General features: G+C 38.1%; 4 protein-coding genes and 1 non-coding gene across 6 annotated transcripts; 4 read left to right on the top strand and 1 right to left on the bottom strand.

The window, feature by feature from the left end:
* The first annotated feature begins 1848 nt into the window (after nucleotides 1-1848).
* On the top strand, nucleotides 1849-1920 carry TRNAP-CGG (transfer RNA proline (anticodon CGG)). Its single transcript has one exon. It is a non-coding gene; the product is annotated as a tRNA-Pro (tRNA).
* A 173-nt stretch (nucleotides 1921-2093) lies between these two features.
* LOC133723682 (probable small nuclear ribonucleoprotein G) lies at nucleotides 2094-4286 on the top strand. The gene is made up of 4 exons (XM_062150559.1): nucleotides 2094-2196; nucleotides 2346-2368; nucleotides 3796-3917; nucleotides 4021-4286. Exons 1-4 carry the CDS (start codon nucleotides 2162-2164, stop codon nucleotides 4081-4083), a joined length of 243 nt encoding a protein of 80 aa, XP_062006543.1. The 5' UTR covers nucleotides 2094-2161; the 3' UTR covers nucleotides 4084-4286.
* Nucleotides 4287-7025: 2739 nt separating this feature from the next.
* Nucleotides 7026-11413, top strand: LOC133720855 (rho GTPase-activating protein 5-like). Its single transcript, XM_062147332.1, has 5 exons — nucleotides 7026-7920; nucleotides 9008-9128; nucleotides 9451-9570; nucleotides 9832-10062; nucleotides 10622-11413. Exons 1-5 carry the CDS (start codon nucleotides 7487-7489, stop codon nucleotides 11231-11233), a joined length of 1518 nt encoding a protein of 505 aa, XP_062003316.1. The 5' UTR covers nucleotides 7026-7486; the 3' UTR covers nucleotides 11234-11413.
* A 1365-nt stretch (nucleotides 11414-12778) lies between these two features.
* LOC133722355 (uncharacterized) lies at nucleotides 12779-15578 on the top strand. 2 transcript variants are annotated; one of them, XM_062149244.1, is made up of 9 exons: nucleotides 12779-12911; nucleotides 13060-13203; nucleotides 13280-13457; nucleotides 13560-13622; nucleotides 13732-13833; nucleotides 13959-14114; nucleotides 14606-14725; nucleotides 15060-15183; nucleotides 15305-15578. In XM_062149244.1, exons 2-9 carry the CDS (start codon nucleotides 13091-13093, stop codon nucleotides 15415-15417), a joined length of 969 nt encoding a protein of 322 aa, XP_062005228.1. In that variant the 5' UTR covers nucleotides 12779-12911; nucleotides 13060-13090; the 3' UTR covers nucleotides 15418-15578. The 2 variants fall into 2 exon arrangements, with proteins under 2 accessions (XP_062005228.1, XP_062005227.1); XM_062149243.1 differs by having other exon boundaries at nucleotides 13057-13203.
* A 124-nt stretch (nucleotides 15579-15702) lies between these two features.
* On the bottom strand, nucleotides 15703-18233 carry LOC133722354 (putative pentatricopeptide repeat-containing protein At3g11460, mitochondrial). Its single transcript, XM_062149242.1, has one exon. The coding sequence runs from the start codon at nucleotides 18110-18112 to the stop codon at nucleotides 16268-16270; it is 1845 nt and encodes a 614-aa protein (XP_062005226.1). The 5' UTR covers nucleotides 18113-18233; the 3' UTR covers nucleotides 15703-16267.
* Nucleotides 18234-18570: the final 337 nt, after the last annotated feature.

Raw genomic sequence — 18570 nt, 5'->3', positions numbered from 1 at the left:
TCTCTTTATATAGAGGATTACAATGCATAGAATCTCAATCATACAAGAAAAGTAATTTAACCCTATTACCACTGGGTCAAGTAACCTAGAGTTTGGGTCAAACACAGAAAAGAGATTTCCTTAAACAGGATCCAATATAAAAATTATTGTTTTCTCCCGATTTAGAAAATAACAAAAGTTTAATTTTTATCACGAACCCTATCGCTAGAGCTATATGTACCAACATTCACTATTTTCCGTTTACCTTAACGATGCGGCTATTGCCACCCTACTAATTACTTTGTTCATCCTATAAGTTTCTGATTTATTGAAAAACTATTAGGTTATAAAATTACAAAAAACTATTATTCAAAAAAAAAAAATTACAATAAACTATATCTTAGTAAAAATTCATCTTACAATTTGCAGTAACTATCGTAATAATAGATATGCAGTAACTACCTTTTTGAACAAGTCTATGCGATATTTTGTACAGCTCCACAATGTGTTAAAAGTAAAACATTAGGAGAAAAAGTGAGTGAAAATTTCCCTACACAGAGTCGAATGACGGAACATCATTTCCGGTCCTGAAGGCAGGGATACCGAGACCTACTACTCATTATTCACGGCAAACTTCTGTGAACTAAAAGGCTCTTAAGTTCAGAATTGACATCGGACATGATGAAGAACAATAAGTGTTACAATTAATCCAACTATTATTGGCTCACAATAGTCAAATTTGATAACAACGTGTGAGGAGCACATTATAAAGGAAGTCTCTTATTCCGGCAACCATAAAACTAAGAAAGGATGGCTTGCCTTCTAAAATAAAAGAGAAAATACTCCACCACAAAAACAAAGCCATAGTTGACATGGGAAGCATACAAGTAGCTCCACTAGGAGACATGGAATTCGACCTTAGGATTTGGATAACAATTTGACCAAGATTTGGAGAAAGATTTGTACCTCTAAACCGTACTTTTTGACAATTTTATTTTTCTGTAAAATCAAATTCAACGAATTAGTTTAGATTATTATCCACTAGATCTATATTAAAAAAAAAAATAAGAGGTCCAATTTTAAGGGTAGACGTTCTTTGCCGCCTTCATTAACTAGTTCAAGTAGGCATACTGGTGTTCTTCATCTGTCAATGTCTTAACGATCTCAGAATTGCTTTGTTAATCATATTTGTGGCATAATTTCTTTGAAAACTATAAGTTTGATGAATAAAAGGAACCATATTGGGAAGGAGTGAAGGACCAAATTAAACTACCAGGTTTCATATATGGGAGCAATATTTTTTCCATATTTGTCAATTCATTCATAAACACATGGTTGTAAATGCAATAATATATGTCAAGTTTATGCTGTATTTGTGAAGTTTTGTTTCTTTATAAGAGATGGCGTCATCCATCAACATCTAAACTTAAAACTTAACACAATGCTTTGAAATGTTTGACATTAATACCTTATTTTTAGAATCTTATCATGAGACTTAGCTTTAGGGTATAGGGGTTATGTTAATTCAAGATATACACGATGTTTGCTTTGTTGTGTAAAAAATTTGTGTGGTATTACCGAGTGTTAAAATAATGCAACCATGTTAAAACAAATTTAACTGATGCTATTCATTCTATTTATCCTAATACTTTCCGGAGTTTGCAAGTTAGATTGACATACTATTCTAAGCTTGATAGCGTGAGTAAAAATTTAGGTTTCTCCATGTCAAAAAAAAAGAAAGAAAAGAAAATAACACTACAGTCGAACCATTTTCTGAATATGACATGTTGCAGTTGCTGTATCAAAAGTTCGAAACGCTTAAGCTGATATTAAGCAAAAGTACCTGTAGGCTGGATAATGATCAACAGCGGGTGTTTGGTCTAGTGGTATGATTCTCGCTTCGGGTGCGAGAGGTCGCGAGTTCGATTCTCGCAACACCCCCACCATAGTGCATTTTGTTTAAATTGTGGGCTTTTTTATTTTTTCCTTTTTTTTTTTCAAAAAACTTCGTGGGCTCTTTTTGGAAGCCCAACCGACATTGTGGATTTGGTTTGGGCTCTCTCCTGTCCAGGCTGATCTAATTCCTCTTATACCCGAAGAGACCAGAAATCACAGTGTCTAGGGTTTTGCCGAAAGTCGAAACCTTCCTCACTCTCTCTCTCTCTCTTTCTAATCCTTCACCATGAGCAGGTCAGGTCAGCCCCCGGATCTCAAGAAGTAAGCCTTTCTCTCTCTCTCTCTCACCTGCTCTATTTTCTCAGTTCGATTTCATCTTCGTCGCTGTATCTACTCTTTTAAATTCGATTCTAATCAATTCAATTTCTTCTTCTTCTTCTTCTTCTTCTTCTTCTTCTTCGTTTTCACAGGTACATGGACAAGAAGCTTCAAAGTAAGTTCACTATGCTCTTTTCGCTTCCCCTTCCTTACTTTACTGGATTTGCCTTATCGCACTATTTGGCTGCTGAAAACTATTTAACTACGAAACTCAGTTCTAATTTGTTCATATTTCGTGGAATTACCTATGAGTTAGGACTGGGCGTTAAGTTTAACTTCGGATTGGTTTTCTTTCTTGGCTCAAACTGTGAATTTTACAGAAACCAGTATCTCCCTAAATTGAATCACATAATCTTGTTAGTATTGTTATAATGGTTTTGATGCAGATTCCTTTGTATAAATGCAATTGCATTAGTCATGTTTTCCGGCTAGGTTTTTGTGTTTGGTTTATGCATGTGATTCAAGTCATTCAACTAAGGTCTTTGTTTGGCTTAGTTATGTTGGTCAAGTTTAGGTTACCATTGATAAGAGCTTTTAGCTCACATGTTTCTAGAGTAACTTTGCTGGTTTCTCATCAGTAGGATTCGGATCCAGATGCTGTGTTAATTTGTTTTTTCTGGAAACTATGAAATGGTACCAGCATGCAAGGAAAAAATATGTTAGCACAGCCCAAGTAAATGTTAACAGCTGGAGTTTTGCACTTGCTGATATACTTTTTGATCCATATTCATGTTGATTTGCGTCATAGGGATTTAAGTGTTATGAAGCTAGGTGTCTATAAAAGAGAAGAGTTATGAAAGCGATTGTGTTCTCAATTGTCCTTTTCCTATTACTTACAAGAAGTTTGGCGATTTTTGTTGTGTCATTAATAATTTTTGTTAAGAAGTGAGGATTTAAACAACACATGTGAAGCACATGAAAATTTTTCTGTCCTAGTATCTAGTACTAAGAATCCATTCTTTTGTTTTTTGGTCTTTTTACTCATGTATTTCTTCTTTCTGAGTCTCTTTTAAAATTTTTTTGCTCGCAACTATTTTATGACTTGCTTTGCTTTTCTTTGCATGACATGACCAATTGGTGACTTGTGACTCCTTTCTAAATCATTTATGCACTTTGTAGTTTTGCAGTTGAAAATGTTTGAGAAGCAATTGTTTTGTGGAAATAGAAAATTAAATTATATTTTATAGGTGATGACCGTGATGGTATGACCCCCTTTGTTTCTCTAAATGGTGCCTTGGCATTTTCTATTTTCTAGTTTTTAACTAGCACTAAAATGTCCGTCTACAATGTTTGGGCGAATGGAAGGTGGTGCCAAATTTTTTGTTACTCTTTGGTTACTTTCTCATCTCAAATATGAAAGTTTCTAGCTTTCTGTTGATCCTTTTTATGTTGAAGGGTATATAGGGGTTAGAAGGTCAGACCTTAGGTATTAGGACTACAGACAATTCCTTGATGCTAAAACATCAGTCTGACATTATTTCCTTTCTTTTGAAGCTACTAGAATCTCTAAACTGTTGACCTAACTTGTGTTTTGTATTGCAGTCAAGCTAAATGCAAACCGAATGATTGTTGGAACCTTGCGTGGATTTGACCAGTTCATGAATCTGGTGGTTGATAACACTTTAGAAGTGAATGGTGATGAAAAGACCGACATAGGCATGGTGGTATGTACCAATTTTGTTCTCGATTTCTTTGTTGATTTCATAGTTCTCCTAATAATTGTTGAGGGTACTTAAGTTTGCTTAATGTTGAATTATATTGCTGCAGGTGATCAGAGGAAACAGTGTGGTTACTGTTGAAGCACTTGAACCTGTGGCCAAAATGCAGTAGTTTTTGTTTTAAAAAAATTTATCTGGATGTAGGATGCAAAGGGAAACTCTGTAACTTTGTTATGATGGTATCACCCTTGCCACCAAGCAGATTGTTATGAATGTAATTCTGTCGTTCTGTGGAATAGCAGTTAATTGAGTGTAAGATACAAAATGTGGTAATGCTACTGCTTTGACTTTGAAAGCATCTTAGCTTTTGTGCAAGCGTTTGGTAATGTGGATGAGCTATTGCCTTTTCATTGGTAGTCCCATGCTTGTCCACAAGCATGTGAAGCAGTTCGTTTTTGCATGCTAATAGTAAAAGAAAATGCAGAGTTTTGCTCAAGTTGTTGTTACCATTCTCCTGCTTCTGGGTGTATCCTGAACAATACGATGCAAGAGTATCCTAGTGTATCTGACGATGTGCTGGTGACCACAAGGCTGAAGAACGCCTTGATTTTTAATGGAGATATACATCTTTCATTCATATTGTATGAGCTTAGGAGCTCATGTTGAACAAAGATACTACAAAAGCAATGACCCAGAGGACTTGGGAAACCCTCTTTAGTAACCCTTTTTGGGGAGTGTTTGGATTGTGCCCCAGTCAACAAGAGAAAGCGAAGACCTCTTTCTCTCCTCTGATTCTGAGATTACCGTTTCCATGGGGAAAAGCTCTTTTGGGCATAGAATGAAACAACTGACGGTTGCCCGCCATGTCCATTTTGAATTTGAAGGTGCAAATCATGGTTTTACTATAACGGGTGTATACAGCCAAATATAAAAGCTTCTTTTTCAGTCTGATAGAAAACTCAAGGTCTGCTTCTTTTTTCTCTTTTTTGTGTTGGTTGATCAATACATTTTCTCTCTCACAAAGGGCTGAAAGGCAACGACAACTAAATGCTGTCCAAGCGTGGATTCCAAGCAGCATTATACCAATGAATCTTCCTTTATTAACATGTGCTTCTCATCGAAGACATGTGATAGGTGCTTAGTTACATTGGTGTTGTCATGAGGTTGAAACTTTATACTGTCCTTAATCATAATCCAAGAGAACCAGGAAAATCGTAAAATTCATAAACCCTAAACCATAAATTCTAAACTCTTGATCATGTCTAAAATTCTTTTGGACATAGAATTTTGGGTTTTGCTTCAAAAATGATGTTCTCTTGCCAAATACTATGTTATGTTCTTACTGACAACTTCAATCTGAAAAGTTACTAAAAATACTGTAACATGTTAACGTGACTATGCTAGAAAAGTAGATGTATAACAGTATAATGAAGGAATGGTCCCAAATCACAAGGGTCGCCTTTTAAAATGAACAATTGCTCGAGCTTGTAGGTGGCGAAAAAGAGAAGAATCTGTATTGTTAAGCATAGACAACTCCTTGCTTGTCTTCTACTTGGCTGTTGCTTATTCCTATTCTTCATGTTCATGAGGCGGCCCATTATTCCCTTCGCTTCTTTTTGTGTTTCTTTGTATAAAGATTGGGACAAGTACACACTATATTATTGAAGAATCAAATATGAGAGCGGTTGTGTTAAGCCTGCTTTACATGGATCGATCGTTTCTTCTTTTTCCTCCCCTACTACTTTGCACACATTGTGACTTGTGAAAGCAAAACTTAATGTATCCGTTGAGGATAAAGGTGCTCTTATGCAAAGAGAATGTTCTTATTTCACTAAGAATGAAACGTCTTCTAGTTGACGGTTTGGCTTTCCATAGTATCAATATGCATCTTTCAACGGTTATGGTATAGATTCTAGTTTGAAACATAATCCAGATTAATAGCATGACAATATATATTTGGTTTGGAGCAATTTCCGAAATACTCACATTGACTTTACTTCGACGCAATTGGGTTAATTTGCTTAGTAATTATGTTGTTAGGATAAAATGCTTCTAACTCACAAGCACAAAAGCTGCCAGAATGAATGGTGTTAGAAGTGATTTGACCCTCACATGTCATAATCAGATGATGGTTGTAGGTAAATAACCTTTCTTTTTCTTTAAACTCATGTTAATATGACCTGTCATTCCACCTTAATCTACAAGAGACAAAACAAAATCATTTCTGATACTTCCAAAGTCGCAACATAGAGATGTGCGTGTGCCAAATTACCTCAATTTCATCTCATGCAAGACTTTGGTGATATTTGGTGCAATGTCTTTACATAGTAGTTGGTATTCACGTGATTTTAATGTCATGAACAATATATGATACCCTTTATTAATGAGGAGGGTAAAAAGGAGGCTGAGGTGACAGTGAAATGAAATTTTTGTTGCCGGTTATTCTGTTGGGAAATATTTCACGATTAATTTCATTGATGTAAACTTTAATATATCAGAATAATATGAGAAAAGCTCAAATACGTAGCTGTAGATTACGTTGGATTTGATTGTAGAAATAATTTTTTTGGATTTGATTGTAGAAATAATTTTTTTAATAATTTTTTTTTTTTTTTACTTTGTCAAAGGGAACCCAAAGACTTCTTAGGCCCAAGATAAACCCCTTCAGAGCATGTGAAATGCTCCAACTGTGTATTGCAGCACAGTGTCTGACCACTTTGACAGCTTCGAGGTTCGAACCTAGGTTGGAGAGCACATTTTTTTAATCTAGATTGGAGAGCACACCCAACTAAGCAAGAACCACTAAGCCACTTACAGTGGTTATTGTAGAAATAATTTTGACAAAACTTAATACTAGTGACTAAGATTGAAAACAAGATAATTAACTTGAAAGTTGAAACCAAAATTTGTTCGACTAGGCAAAAAAATATTTCTTTTTCTATAATAAGCGTCAAGTTTAAGAGAGAGATCTTCTCTGCATCTCTTGTTATCATGACATATGGCATATACAAAGGGTAAGGGGACCAGAGTTGATTGGCTACCATAGAAGAATGGAAAAAGATTAGTGACTGCAAAAAAAAAAAAGCCTCAAATCCCTCATAGGCTCCCTCCATACCTAAGCCAATAGAAGCTCAACACCTCCATTCACAAATGAGATTTATAGAAATGGTGATGACTTTGCTCTTAAGTGGAAACTCCACCCAACCCACCTCTTCATCTTTTTCCCTCTATTTGTCCTCGAAGCCTCCCCCTTAAACAATTCCACAAGCCTCCTCTATTCTTCTCTCTACTCATATACCCATCTCAACCTACCACTTCTCATTGCTTCTTCAACTCTCAAATCATAGCCAGCCAAGAATTTTGCATTAAAAAAGCTAAGAGGGGCAATCAAGAAAGTGATGACAGTCACGTCTCACCATCCGAGACCTTTCCTTGAATCCAACTCTACTCAACATTCACATCCCAAGGATTGGTCTTTCGCAAGGTCCCAAATTTAGTCAATTTGGGATTAATTTAGTGAAAAAGATTGAGTCTTTGATTGTTTCGTCGACCCCAAAATTGCTATCTTGGTCACCATGACTGAGGTACTCCAATCCCCATCTCACTTCCCTTCACCTTCAAGCTCTTCCCCACCCACAAGTAATGATGGCCCATACCCACATGCCCTTATTACCAGTCCTTCCGTAGGTGAGAGCCTGCAAGCCCATTTGAGTTCAGAGGAGGAAGAAGAAGAAGAAGAAGAAGAAGAAGAGAGGAAGAGGAGCGAGAGAGACAGAGAGGGAGATCAGCTGTCGCTCTTGACGCTTCTTGTGGCTGCTTTTAGGAAGTCTTTGATTGGGTGCAGTACTACTGGGACTGGGGCCGAGAGACCTAAGCTTTCCAACATGGAGATTGGGTGGCCTTCCAATGTGAGGCATGTTGCCCATGTCACCTTTGATCGGTTCAATGGCTTTCTGGGTTTGCCGGTTGAGCTTGAGCCTGAGGTTCCCAGGAGGGCTCCTAGTGCTAGGTCTGTTGCAATTTCTGGGCTTTTGATTGATGGGTTCTTAAAGTTTGCTGCTTTTCTTTCATGGAAATTAGAATTGTGTTGTTGGGTTTCTATCAACTTGTTAGAGTATATTATGGGTTTTCACAATTGGGTTAGTTTTATCATTCTTGAAATGTTGTTATGGCTGCATATAGTGGTTGGTTTCATTGTTTTTGATGAACAATGGGTTTGTTGAATTTGGCTAGGGAAACCTGTGTTAGGGTTCTCAGTGTTTTCATTAGTTGGTTTGCTGATAAAGGTATCAAATTGTGTTTTCTGTATTGGTTTTAAGCTGCTTAGGCTTTCTAGGGAAAACCCAAATTCAGAAGCATTTTGTTCTTGTGCCTGGCTGGAGCTTTTGAATATCAAATCCTTCATTTTCTTCATTTGTGTTGGCACATGACATTATTATACTTTGCTTGATTGCTGGTATTTGGTGTACTAGATTCTGCTCTAAGCAAGCTTTGTTTTCCAAAAAAACTTGACCAATTGTTGTACTTTGGGCCATCAATAATCTTAGCTTAGTTAGTGTGGTATGATTCGTATCAAGCTGAAACCACTTGATGCCAGTTTTCTGTGTACCTTTGATATGGTTATATTTTCTGAGGCTTGGAAAACGTTGGTTCTGCATATTTTAAGGAGATTTTTGGATTGTTATGAGTTACTGAGTTGGGCCTTTCTGTTGCTCAACTGCTCAAGTAAGATTAATAGAATACTGGTTTGTGTTGCCAGAGCCTTTGGTCTATTTCTTAATGATTTAGAGACGAAGCATTGGATGTGTCAGGCATTTTTCTTTTTCTATAAATGAGATGTCAGATGCTCTGTACATTTATTTTTTATTTAACTAATGCGATATGTCTGTGCTTGTTTGTGTAGCTTTTTGGAGTTGATTCCCTATGTTTGCTTGAGTAAAACTAAAGTAGGCACTGGATTCCCTAGGTTCTTTAGTGATAAAATACTCTAATTTGTTGCATGCTTGCAGCCTTGCATACTTGTTTCCATGTTTCAATTTAACAGGCTTATGACATTTAAGGTAATAGTGCTATATTGACATTGTGTTCTTCTCCAGTGCGAATGTTTTCGGGGTTTCCACAGAGTCCATGCAGCTATCATTTGATGCTAGAGGAAACAGTGTCCCCACAATACTCATCTTGATGCAGAGACATTTATATGCGCAGGGGGGTCTGCAGGTGACCATTTATCCTTTTCCTTCTTTCTTTCTGCATGCCAAGGGTAGAATGTAATTATAAAACTACACTGTTTAAGTACAGAAATTTTAGATTTCTTGAAAATTGCTGCTTGCTGCTTATGATATAGCTCAAAGCCTCAAACTAACTCGAATGTAAAGCTCAACAAACTAAAGAATAATATGCTGTAACAAACTAAAGTAACCCATTAACACATAGGGTGATTTATGAGACTCAATGATTCATGACAAGTTTGAAGTTAGCAATTTGGTATTAGCTTAAGCTAACTGGAATGAAAACTGAAGCTTTCAAGTTATTCATGCAGGCAGAAGGAATCTTCAGAATTAATGGCGAGAACAGTCAGGAAGAGTACGTCAGGGACCAATTAAACAAGGGAATAATACCAGAGGGTGTTGACATGCACTGTTTAGCAGGTCTTATTAAGGTCAGGCATTTCCATATGTTCATGACTACTCTTTCTTCTGTTTATCCCATTTGTTGTCATTTCTTATTCTGGAATTAAGAATCTGTATGCATTATGGTTTATGGAACATGCCATCCATTGACCAAACTCAAAGATTATGGTTAATGGGCTGTACCTGCTCCATGGCCTTCCTCCCCCAATTAACCTAAGGTGAACTTGTTGTTCCGAACTTTCATAGTTTGACTTGCTAACATGATATTTGATGTCCTGGTGCTTTTTCAGGCTTGGTTTAGAGAACTCCCAACTGCTGTATTGGACTCTCTCTCACCAGAGCAGGTAATGCAGTCGCAGACAGAAGAGGAGTGTGCTCAACTTGTTAGGCTCCTTCCGCCAACAGAAGCTGCATTATTGGATTGGGCAGTAAACCTAATGGCCGATGTTGCACAGATGGAACACCTGAACAAGATGAATGCACGCAACATTGCCATGGTCTTTGCGCCAAACATGACTCAAGTGAGTGAATATTACACTACTAAAGTTTTAATAAAAAGAAAAAGAGAAAGGGAAACCATAAATCTGCAAATTTTAGTTATTGAATAATGACATCCATGTCAACACATTGTATATAGTTGGGATGGATTCACAATGTGAGCTCATATATGATAGCATCATCATCTATGCATGCAGTTTCTTTTATTTTTTAGGTGATCAATTGTTATATTTAAAGTTCATATATAGAGAATTAATGAGAAAGGGATAAGAAGACGTGCTACTTGGAGGGAAAATATTGCAACCCTTGGTTATTCTAGTACTTACTCAACATGTTCTAGATGACATCAAATAAGTCCAATCTTGTAATGAATCACGTAGGAAAAATCACCTTAACTTGATAACTAGGCAGTCATAATCTCTGTATCCAGTATCCTTTATCAGTTAGCATTTCGGTTCTAATGTGATAATTGTATATTGTCAAATGTTAAGGGTTTCCCTTGAATATATTGTTATATTTTAATCCATTATTCTACTCAAGTATGGTTTAGTAACAGTTCCCTGTAACTTTTGTTTATCACAGATGGTAGATCCTTTGACTGCATTGATGTATGCAGTCCAAGTGATGAATTTCCTCAAGACTCTTATAGTCAAGACACTAAGAGAGAGAGAAGAGTCTATGGTGGAAACAGCTCCTGTCCCACACCTTGAGCCTTCTGATGAGGATGAGCACCAAAGCACTTTTCAACCATATCTCGAAGAGACTAATAAGGAGGCTAACAAGGAAAATGAAGAGGAGAATGTATTTGTTGCCGAAGAACCTGCTTTACAGAGCCCCCCTCGCACTTTACAAGATGAACCTACAGCTGAAAGTGGATCCCAGAATTTCCTCTCTTCTATCAAATATATGATTCCCGGAGGAAATTGGTCTGTAGTTGATAATTGTCCTTGTGAGGTTGTATCCCAAGTCAGCTCTTTAACAAATGGGCTCCAAGAGGATGGCATAACAGGTCAGGGTAGAGAGGCTCAGACAAACGTTTGGAAGAGTCAACCAAGCGTTTCAAATCTGAAGATGGGATCAAAGGTCACTGAGCAGCTAATGGTTCAAATTGTCGGGCCTGGAGACAAGAGCAAGAGAACTGGGATTCTTAGCCGCATAAATTCGAGGACAGATATCGCTGAAGGTTGGCGTTGAAGGGTGTATGGTGCCGCTTTTGGGTGTTGGGAGACTGCCCATTGGTGACACAGGTCCTCTCAAGTTTTCCTTTCTCCCTTGTGAAAATGTTGTTTATGTGTATGTCTGTATGATATAATGTGTGCTTTACATTTGTTTCTGGATGATGTTCTTAACCCTGTTGCCTAACCCATTCTAACATTTCCTGTTTTTCAAATGGATTATGAACCCCTCCTGCCTCTTATATCCGCTAAGTTGACGTGGATTGATACCTTTGGCCTGGAGGTTCTATAAAATATTGGAAACTTCTTGTTTCACCAACTTGAAACTCTCTTGATGGCAATAATACTCCTATCCGATGATCGACCAACTCTTATTAGTTTTGCAAAATCCATCCAGTTCTTATGAAGTGCAAATTGAATTGTTAGTGATTTTCACAGGATAATAACTGGTCCTCTTTGAGTCGAACTTAAAGTCCCTTATTTACACTAGAAAGTAGGTGTTAGCTTAGATGTCAAAGTGAAATACTCAAGTTAACACCACCTAAGGAGGCTGAAATGGAAAACATGTGGTATCTAGTACCATTTATTTTTATACCCCTTGTCATCAAACACAGTCCAAATCGATTAGTGGAAGAACGGCGGAGGTGCTTAGGGATGGTGGTCATGGTGGTTGGAGGCAATAGTTGCTGGTCTGGTTTCTGGGTTTGTGGCCCAGGCTGCATCTCCGTTTTTCTAGTTTTGTTTTTTAGTTTCTGTGTTTTTTCTGTTTTGTTTTTGTCCGATCCTTTGTGATCGATTGATCATGTTTGTTGGCTCATTACAAGACACCGCTGATCGAGTGATGACGGTTTTCACCCGCCTCTATCTCGTGTATTCACTACTCAGGAGGAGGAGTTGACTCGAGCATATGTTATTCCTTCATGGGTTCAGAGTCGCTACCCAGTTGGTATGCCGACCTGTTCTTACCAATGTTGTTGGCACTCTGTCGGTTTTTTGAGTCTTGTTGGTCTGTGTGACCATCGTTCCGGCCTCATGGTGTACCGGAGATTTAACTCCTTTTCAGAAGTCCTTTCGGACCCTTTGGTCTGATGTTATTAGTGGGTCAATAGTGGCTCTTATTTGTATCGTTCATACCACTTGTAACACTTCCGTATGAATGAAATTATTTGATCAAAAATCGATTAAGACTTCCCGTTTAACATAAGGCGATAAGACACTTAGTCCTGACAAACAAACGTACTCTTTTAAGTGGAAATTGGTTTAGAAATATTCACACGATAATAACTGGTCTGTCATGCTTGAATCGAACTTAAAATCTCTTATTTAGAGGTGTAATAATATAGACCAAATAATGATATTGACATTGCATATTCGAAAATAGTTGGGCACGACTGTGATGATCAAATTGTAGAGACTCTACTAGAAAAGTCGTAATAATGTGAGCGAATAAGAGGATAATTCATGTAAAAAAAAAGAATGAAAATTAATGAGAAAATTACAATAAAAATTGGAAATTAAGAAAATTACAATTTGATTCAAAAAAAAAAAAAAAAAACAAGTGTCCATTCTTTCAAATCTAAGTGAGCATCGACGATCCCTAGTCTCCTGGAAGTTGCCCTCTTATTGCTTTCATCGTCTTAGCAAATTCGTTGTTTCTGAGAAGCCTCTCGGTATTTACAAAGGTCTCCGAGCTCCAGGTATCTCTCTCTCCCTCTCCTCCTCTTCTTCTTAATTAATCTGAATTCTGAAAGCTCCTGGAGTTGGGTTCTTCGACGTCTCCACCGAATCAGTCATGTTAAAGACTTAAAATTTCATATTAAATCTTGAAACTTTCCATGACAGAAGTGCGTTCAAGTGTCCCAGATTGGTAGTATGCATGTTTTTATTCAGACGCAGAGCCTTTTTCAGAATTATGAATATTCATGGCCTCCAAAGACATTTTTGCTCTGTTCCTTCAACTCTGTTACCTGTTCAACTCCCAACTCGAATGTATGTATTTACACAATCTTCAATTCTAGTGACTGATTTGTTAGATTGTTTATCTTAGAAATTATGGGTTTTGTAGGGAGAGTCATTTGTGGTATGTTTTACCTGAGGAGGTCAAGAGTGAAACCCTTTTGAAACGGTATTTTGAGCTTCTCTCACCTTGTGAGAAGACAAATGTGCTGCGAATGCGCGGGGATGAGCTCCGAAAGAGAGCCCTGCTGGCCCGTGCGTTGGTTCGGACTACCATTGCTAGATATGTAGGTGCTCTCATTTTGTTTATGCAAGTTAGAACATGACTAGTTATGTTGTTTGTGTGGTTGAAGTGGATGTCTAAACACTGTTGTTGAATACTAGATCAGACAAACGATAGAGTTGATCCGAGGTCATTGAACTTTAAAAAGAACGGTTATGGGAAGCCTGAGGTATGTTTCTTTTTCTTTACATTGATGCTTGATTGCTATCTTTTTGTTTTTCAGTTGTTTTTGCTTTGTGGGTGCACTTTGTAATCTTTGTTATAGCGTATTTGAGTAGGTAGACTGGCAAATTGCAGATGACTGGCAGCCACCTGCACTGCAATTCAACATCTCACACACTTCTTCCTTGATAGCTTGTGGAGTAGCTGTTGATTCACCAGTAAGTATTTTGAACGCTCAAGGGGCCATAACTTTTTTTAATCTTGATTCTTGAATCTTATGTGCATATTGTTGGTGAAAAGATAATGTTTTTGAACTGATGTGATTTGATTCCTATATTTACAGATCGGTATCGATGTGGAAGAGAAACAGCGAAAGTTGAAGCACCATATTCTAGCTTTTGCCAGACGATACTTCTCTACTCATGAAGTGGAACATTTAACTTCTATCTCAGACATTGAAATTCAGCGGCAACAGTTCCTTAAACTGTGGACTCTCAAGGTCTGTTAGATGGCTTCAACATTGATAATGCATCGAGTTAGACTCCAATACATTCTAAGAGTTGTATGAAATGCAATACATAAATGTTACATTCTCCTGGGTGTATATGGGAAGTTTTAAACTGTTATACTGTCGATGTTTACTAAAAGCTTTTGTGCACCCACATCGGTACTAAACGCCCCACTTAAACATTTTTTTTCCTTCTGTGGAATAAATGTATTAAGGATACATTTGATATGTTTATATGACCAGATAAAATGGGTGCTTTGGATTTGTGTTTCACTATTTCTATAAGTTTTATGAGATATAGGCTAAAAGTGTGATTTCCAGTTCACTGTCCAAATCCCTTAGTTAAAGAGTTTTCTTTGTAGTCTACGGAAAATAGTATCAATAATGCCCTGAAAAAATGCATAGGTTCTCTTCGTTAATTATTGTGACCCACGTTTTAGGTTATTCTAAAGCTTTCTTTTATTACCATGGATCTCATTTAGGAGGCATATGTGAAAGCATTGGGGAGGGGCTTCTCTGCTTCACCTTTTAAGACCTTTACCATTAGATTGAAGGCTGCAGCTAAGAGAGGCATTCCTCTATCTGAGGAATTGGATTCTAAGGTATGTCAGAGACTAGAAACATTTTATGCAATATAGTGAGGCATCCATAGTTGTCAAACTCATAATACATTTGATGTGGAATCAACAGCTAAACATGGTTGTTTAGTAAGCTACAATTTGGGTTTGAGATTTTTGAGCAGGTATCAAGTAGTGTAGACATACTATGGTTGACTGATTGTTTCATTGTTCTAGATTTTTTAATGCTTTATGTCACTAAGATATTCTCAGCCCTAGACAAATTACTTATGGTCCAGAGTGTTGATCATAGTATGTAATTTGCATCCTCTTTAAGAAGTTTCGGCCACCCTCTCATTTACTTTTCAATATGTTTTAGATATCCGAAATAAGTGTCGAGTCTCTTGGCTCTGAAGATCTCACAAAGAACTGGCAGTTTTTGCTTCTGGAGTTGGCTGGTTCCCATTATGGTGCCATTTGCATGGAAAAACATAACACTATAGGTATCTTTCCTTCTTTTCCTCTCTAAGAGGTTTATTTATTTATATTTTTTGTTTTTGTTTTTGTATGGATTAAAATGAAATCGTCAGACAAGTTGCCACAGTTGTATTGTACCATATGCAGGAAAAGGAAATGTTCCCATAAAATTGACAGCGCGAAGAACGATCCCACTTGTTGAAGATGAATGTGTTATAGGAACTGATGCTGTTGTACCAATAGGTGGATTGACTTATTGATTGTTTATAAGTGATTCTATCATTCATTTGGAACACAATATGAAATCATGCCATAGACTAGCAATTAATAGGCAAATTCTTTCCTTCATTGGTCAGTGTACCCATTACCATCTCTCATCTGTTAGTACAGTGGAGAAATGCAATTTTTTTTTTCCTCTTAATTTGAAAAGTCCCTGGAAAAGTGTACTATTCGGTATGCGGTTGTAAAGTAATCCATTGCAAGGCATTTGAAAAATGCAACACCTTTCGGCCAAAAGGATGGGGATACGACACCTGAAGCATCCCAAAACCTTCCAAAACGGAAGATAATATTGTATGAAGGGTGATTCTACATCTATGCCATGATTTTTGAGGCTTCCAGTTAAAAAATCATCATGAATACAAATATTAACATGAAGGTAACCTTGTCAGTGACAATCTTGTAACAGACTAACATGGCAGTCCATGAAGAATGGCTTCTGCTCTTTTTCTTTTTAAAAAGATGATCAAATGATTTCACTCCTACCCCCATGGTGACTCGAATCCATGACGTCGTCATTAGGTAGTGGGTGCTCTAACCACTGAGCAGAATGACTTATGCTCTTGACTGCAAAAAACCAGTACCAGTTACCTCTCCCAAGATTCCAAGAACCAGTTCAGAGACTCCTTATCCTGGCATTGTGTTGAAGAGCCAGAAGCTATTAAGTGATATAAACTGAAGCGAAAACAGCCACTTCAGCTAATCCACTTCATTTTGATTTCATACTCTGAAATTTGGACCAATCTTGACCAATAGAAATCCCAAACTTGGAAATAGCTATTTTCACAAGGGCTTGTTAATTGGCAAAAAGCCATGAATGCGTATCACCATTCACCAGTAGTCTTTACAAGAACAAATCCCATTTCTGAAATGGTGAAAACGAGTAGCATCTCTGACCACAAACTGACGATCCACAATCTTGCTAATCGACTTGATAAACAAGTGGCAGTCTCCACACACCCTTAGGTTCTTTATCACTACAATCTCAGTCCCTGGTTCAGTGTTCAAGAGCCCAAATGCAATTGCCAATTTTTCACTGTGAACAACAACACCAATTACTTGCTCTTTGTTTCTTTCTCCTTCATTCTCATTGGACGAGCCAGGTTCCCGGGCTAAATTTTCTAACTCCTCCAATATGCTGTATATATCTTCTGTCTGACAATGGCTTCTATCCCCAGCCAAGAAAACATGAACTCTTCCTTTACACTCAACATAGCTATACCCTGGCTCCTTTTTGAGCTGCCTCTCCTTCATCATAACCCGAACCTTTAAAACCCCTTCTAGATTATTTGCATCAGAGTATATATTTGACATCAACACATAATAACCACTATTAGTTGGTTCTAGCTCGATGACATGTTCAAAAGCTATCTCTGCTAGTTCTACATTTTTATGTATTTTACAGGCACCCAAAAGGGCTCCCCATACTCCACCATCAGGCTTTACCTGCATTGAGTCAATTAGCTCTTTTGCTTCTTTAAGCCGACCTGCACGCCCTAAAAGATCCACCATGCAAGAATAATGCTCTGGACCAGGCTGCAACCTATAGTTTTTCTCCATTGCAGCAAAACACTCCAGTCCCTCATCAGTCAATCCTGCATGGCTACAGGCAGACAAAACAGTCACAAACATGGCTTTGTCAGGCCTGATTCCAGTCGCGATCATTTCCTTGAAGAGCTCCAATGCAATCTCTCCATGTCCATGCATCCCATACCCACTGATAATCGCTGTCCAAGAAACTAAGCTTTTTTCAGGCATGACATCAAAAATAGCATGAGCCTTCACCAAATTACCACACCTAGCGTACATATTGATCAGAGCATTTTTCAAATACGGATTGGAACCAAATCCACTAGACTCTATCCGTCTTTCTACCTCACGTCCAACGCCATGCGCACCAAGGTGAGTACACGACGATAGAACGCCAACAAGCGTCACAGGATCAGGGCAAACACGACAAGATTCCATCTCCCTGTACAGATTCAAAACATGAGTAGCAAGCCCATTCTGCGCATACCCGGAAATCATTGCATTCCAAGTAATCAAACCCTTTTCAGGCATCGCATTAAACATCTTCCTTGCATTATCAACCGACCCGCATTTCACATACATTGTAAGCAAACAATTCCTCACAGACAAATCAACGTCGAAACCGCACTTCACAGTAGAACCATGAAGGCACATCCCAAGACTCAGATGCACCGGAGCCACGCACCCCGGAATCAAACCCAACATGGTAACCGAATTAACCTCCACGCCCTCCTCCCTCATTCGACGAAACAACGAAACCGCATCATGGAATTTCGAATTCGAAGCATGCCCAGATATCAAAGCATTGTAGCAAACAGTCAGCTTCCTCGAGTGGGGATTTTGATCGAACACCTTGCGTGCGTCATCGGTCGAACAGCATTTACAGTACATGGAAACCAAAGAAGTTTGTACGAAGGGGTCGGGCTCGCACCCGGTTTTGATGACGTGGGAATGGAGGAGTGAGCCGGTGAGAGGGAGGGAGAGGGCGGCGCAGGATTTGAGAGCGAAGGGGAAAGTGAAAGCGTTGGGTGGGTGGCCGAATCGGAGCATTTGGCGGTAAAGAGTGAGAGCTTCGGAGAAGAGGCATTGCTTTGCCAGCTCTCTTAAGCGAGAGTTCCATGGGGAGGTAGAGTTGGTGGTGGTCATTGTGGCCTGTGGCGGTGCCTGCAACCCCTTTTCCTTTTGTGCTGCATTTTGATATTTTGGCGCGCATCAGCGAAGCTAATTAGATTTTTATTTATTTGGTTATTATTTTTCTTTACCAAAAATATTGACAACCCGGGATGCAAAATTCTACTACTATTAATATAATAAATGAAATCGGGCGTGGGACTGAGCATCCCAGCTAGACTGGGTTCCAAACTCTTTTTTAAAAAAAAAAAATCTTAAATCTTTATATTATAATTGGTGATGAGCTATATATATATGGCCGGATTTGGGTTACAATTTTGTCCATAGGGAAGGATTTGGTCAGTTTTGGGAGAGAATTAGCTGGAAAGGGTGAAACACCACCTTTTTGACATATGTAAGGGTGAGACTAAAGTAAGTTAACAATATTTTGAAACTATGCATTTTTGCTAATTGCCCAAGCGACTTGAAATGAA

This window comes from Rosa rugosa, chromosome 7 (genome assembly GCF_958449725.1).
Source record: "Rosa rugosa chromosome 7, drRosRugo1.1, whole genome shotgun sequence".
Taxonomy (NCBI): Eukaryota; Viridiplantae; Streptophyta; class Magnoliopsida; order Rosales; family Rosaceae; genus Rosa; species Rosa rugosa.
Note: the sequence above shows the minus strand (reverse complement) of the source record. Positions and strands in the feature narration are given on the sequence as shown.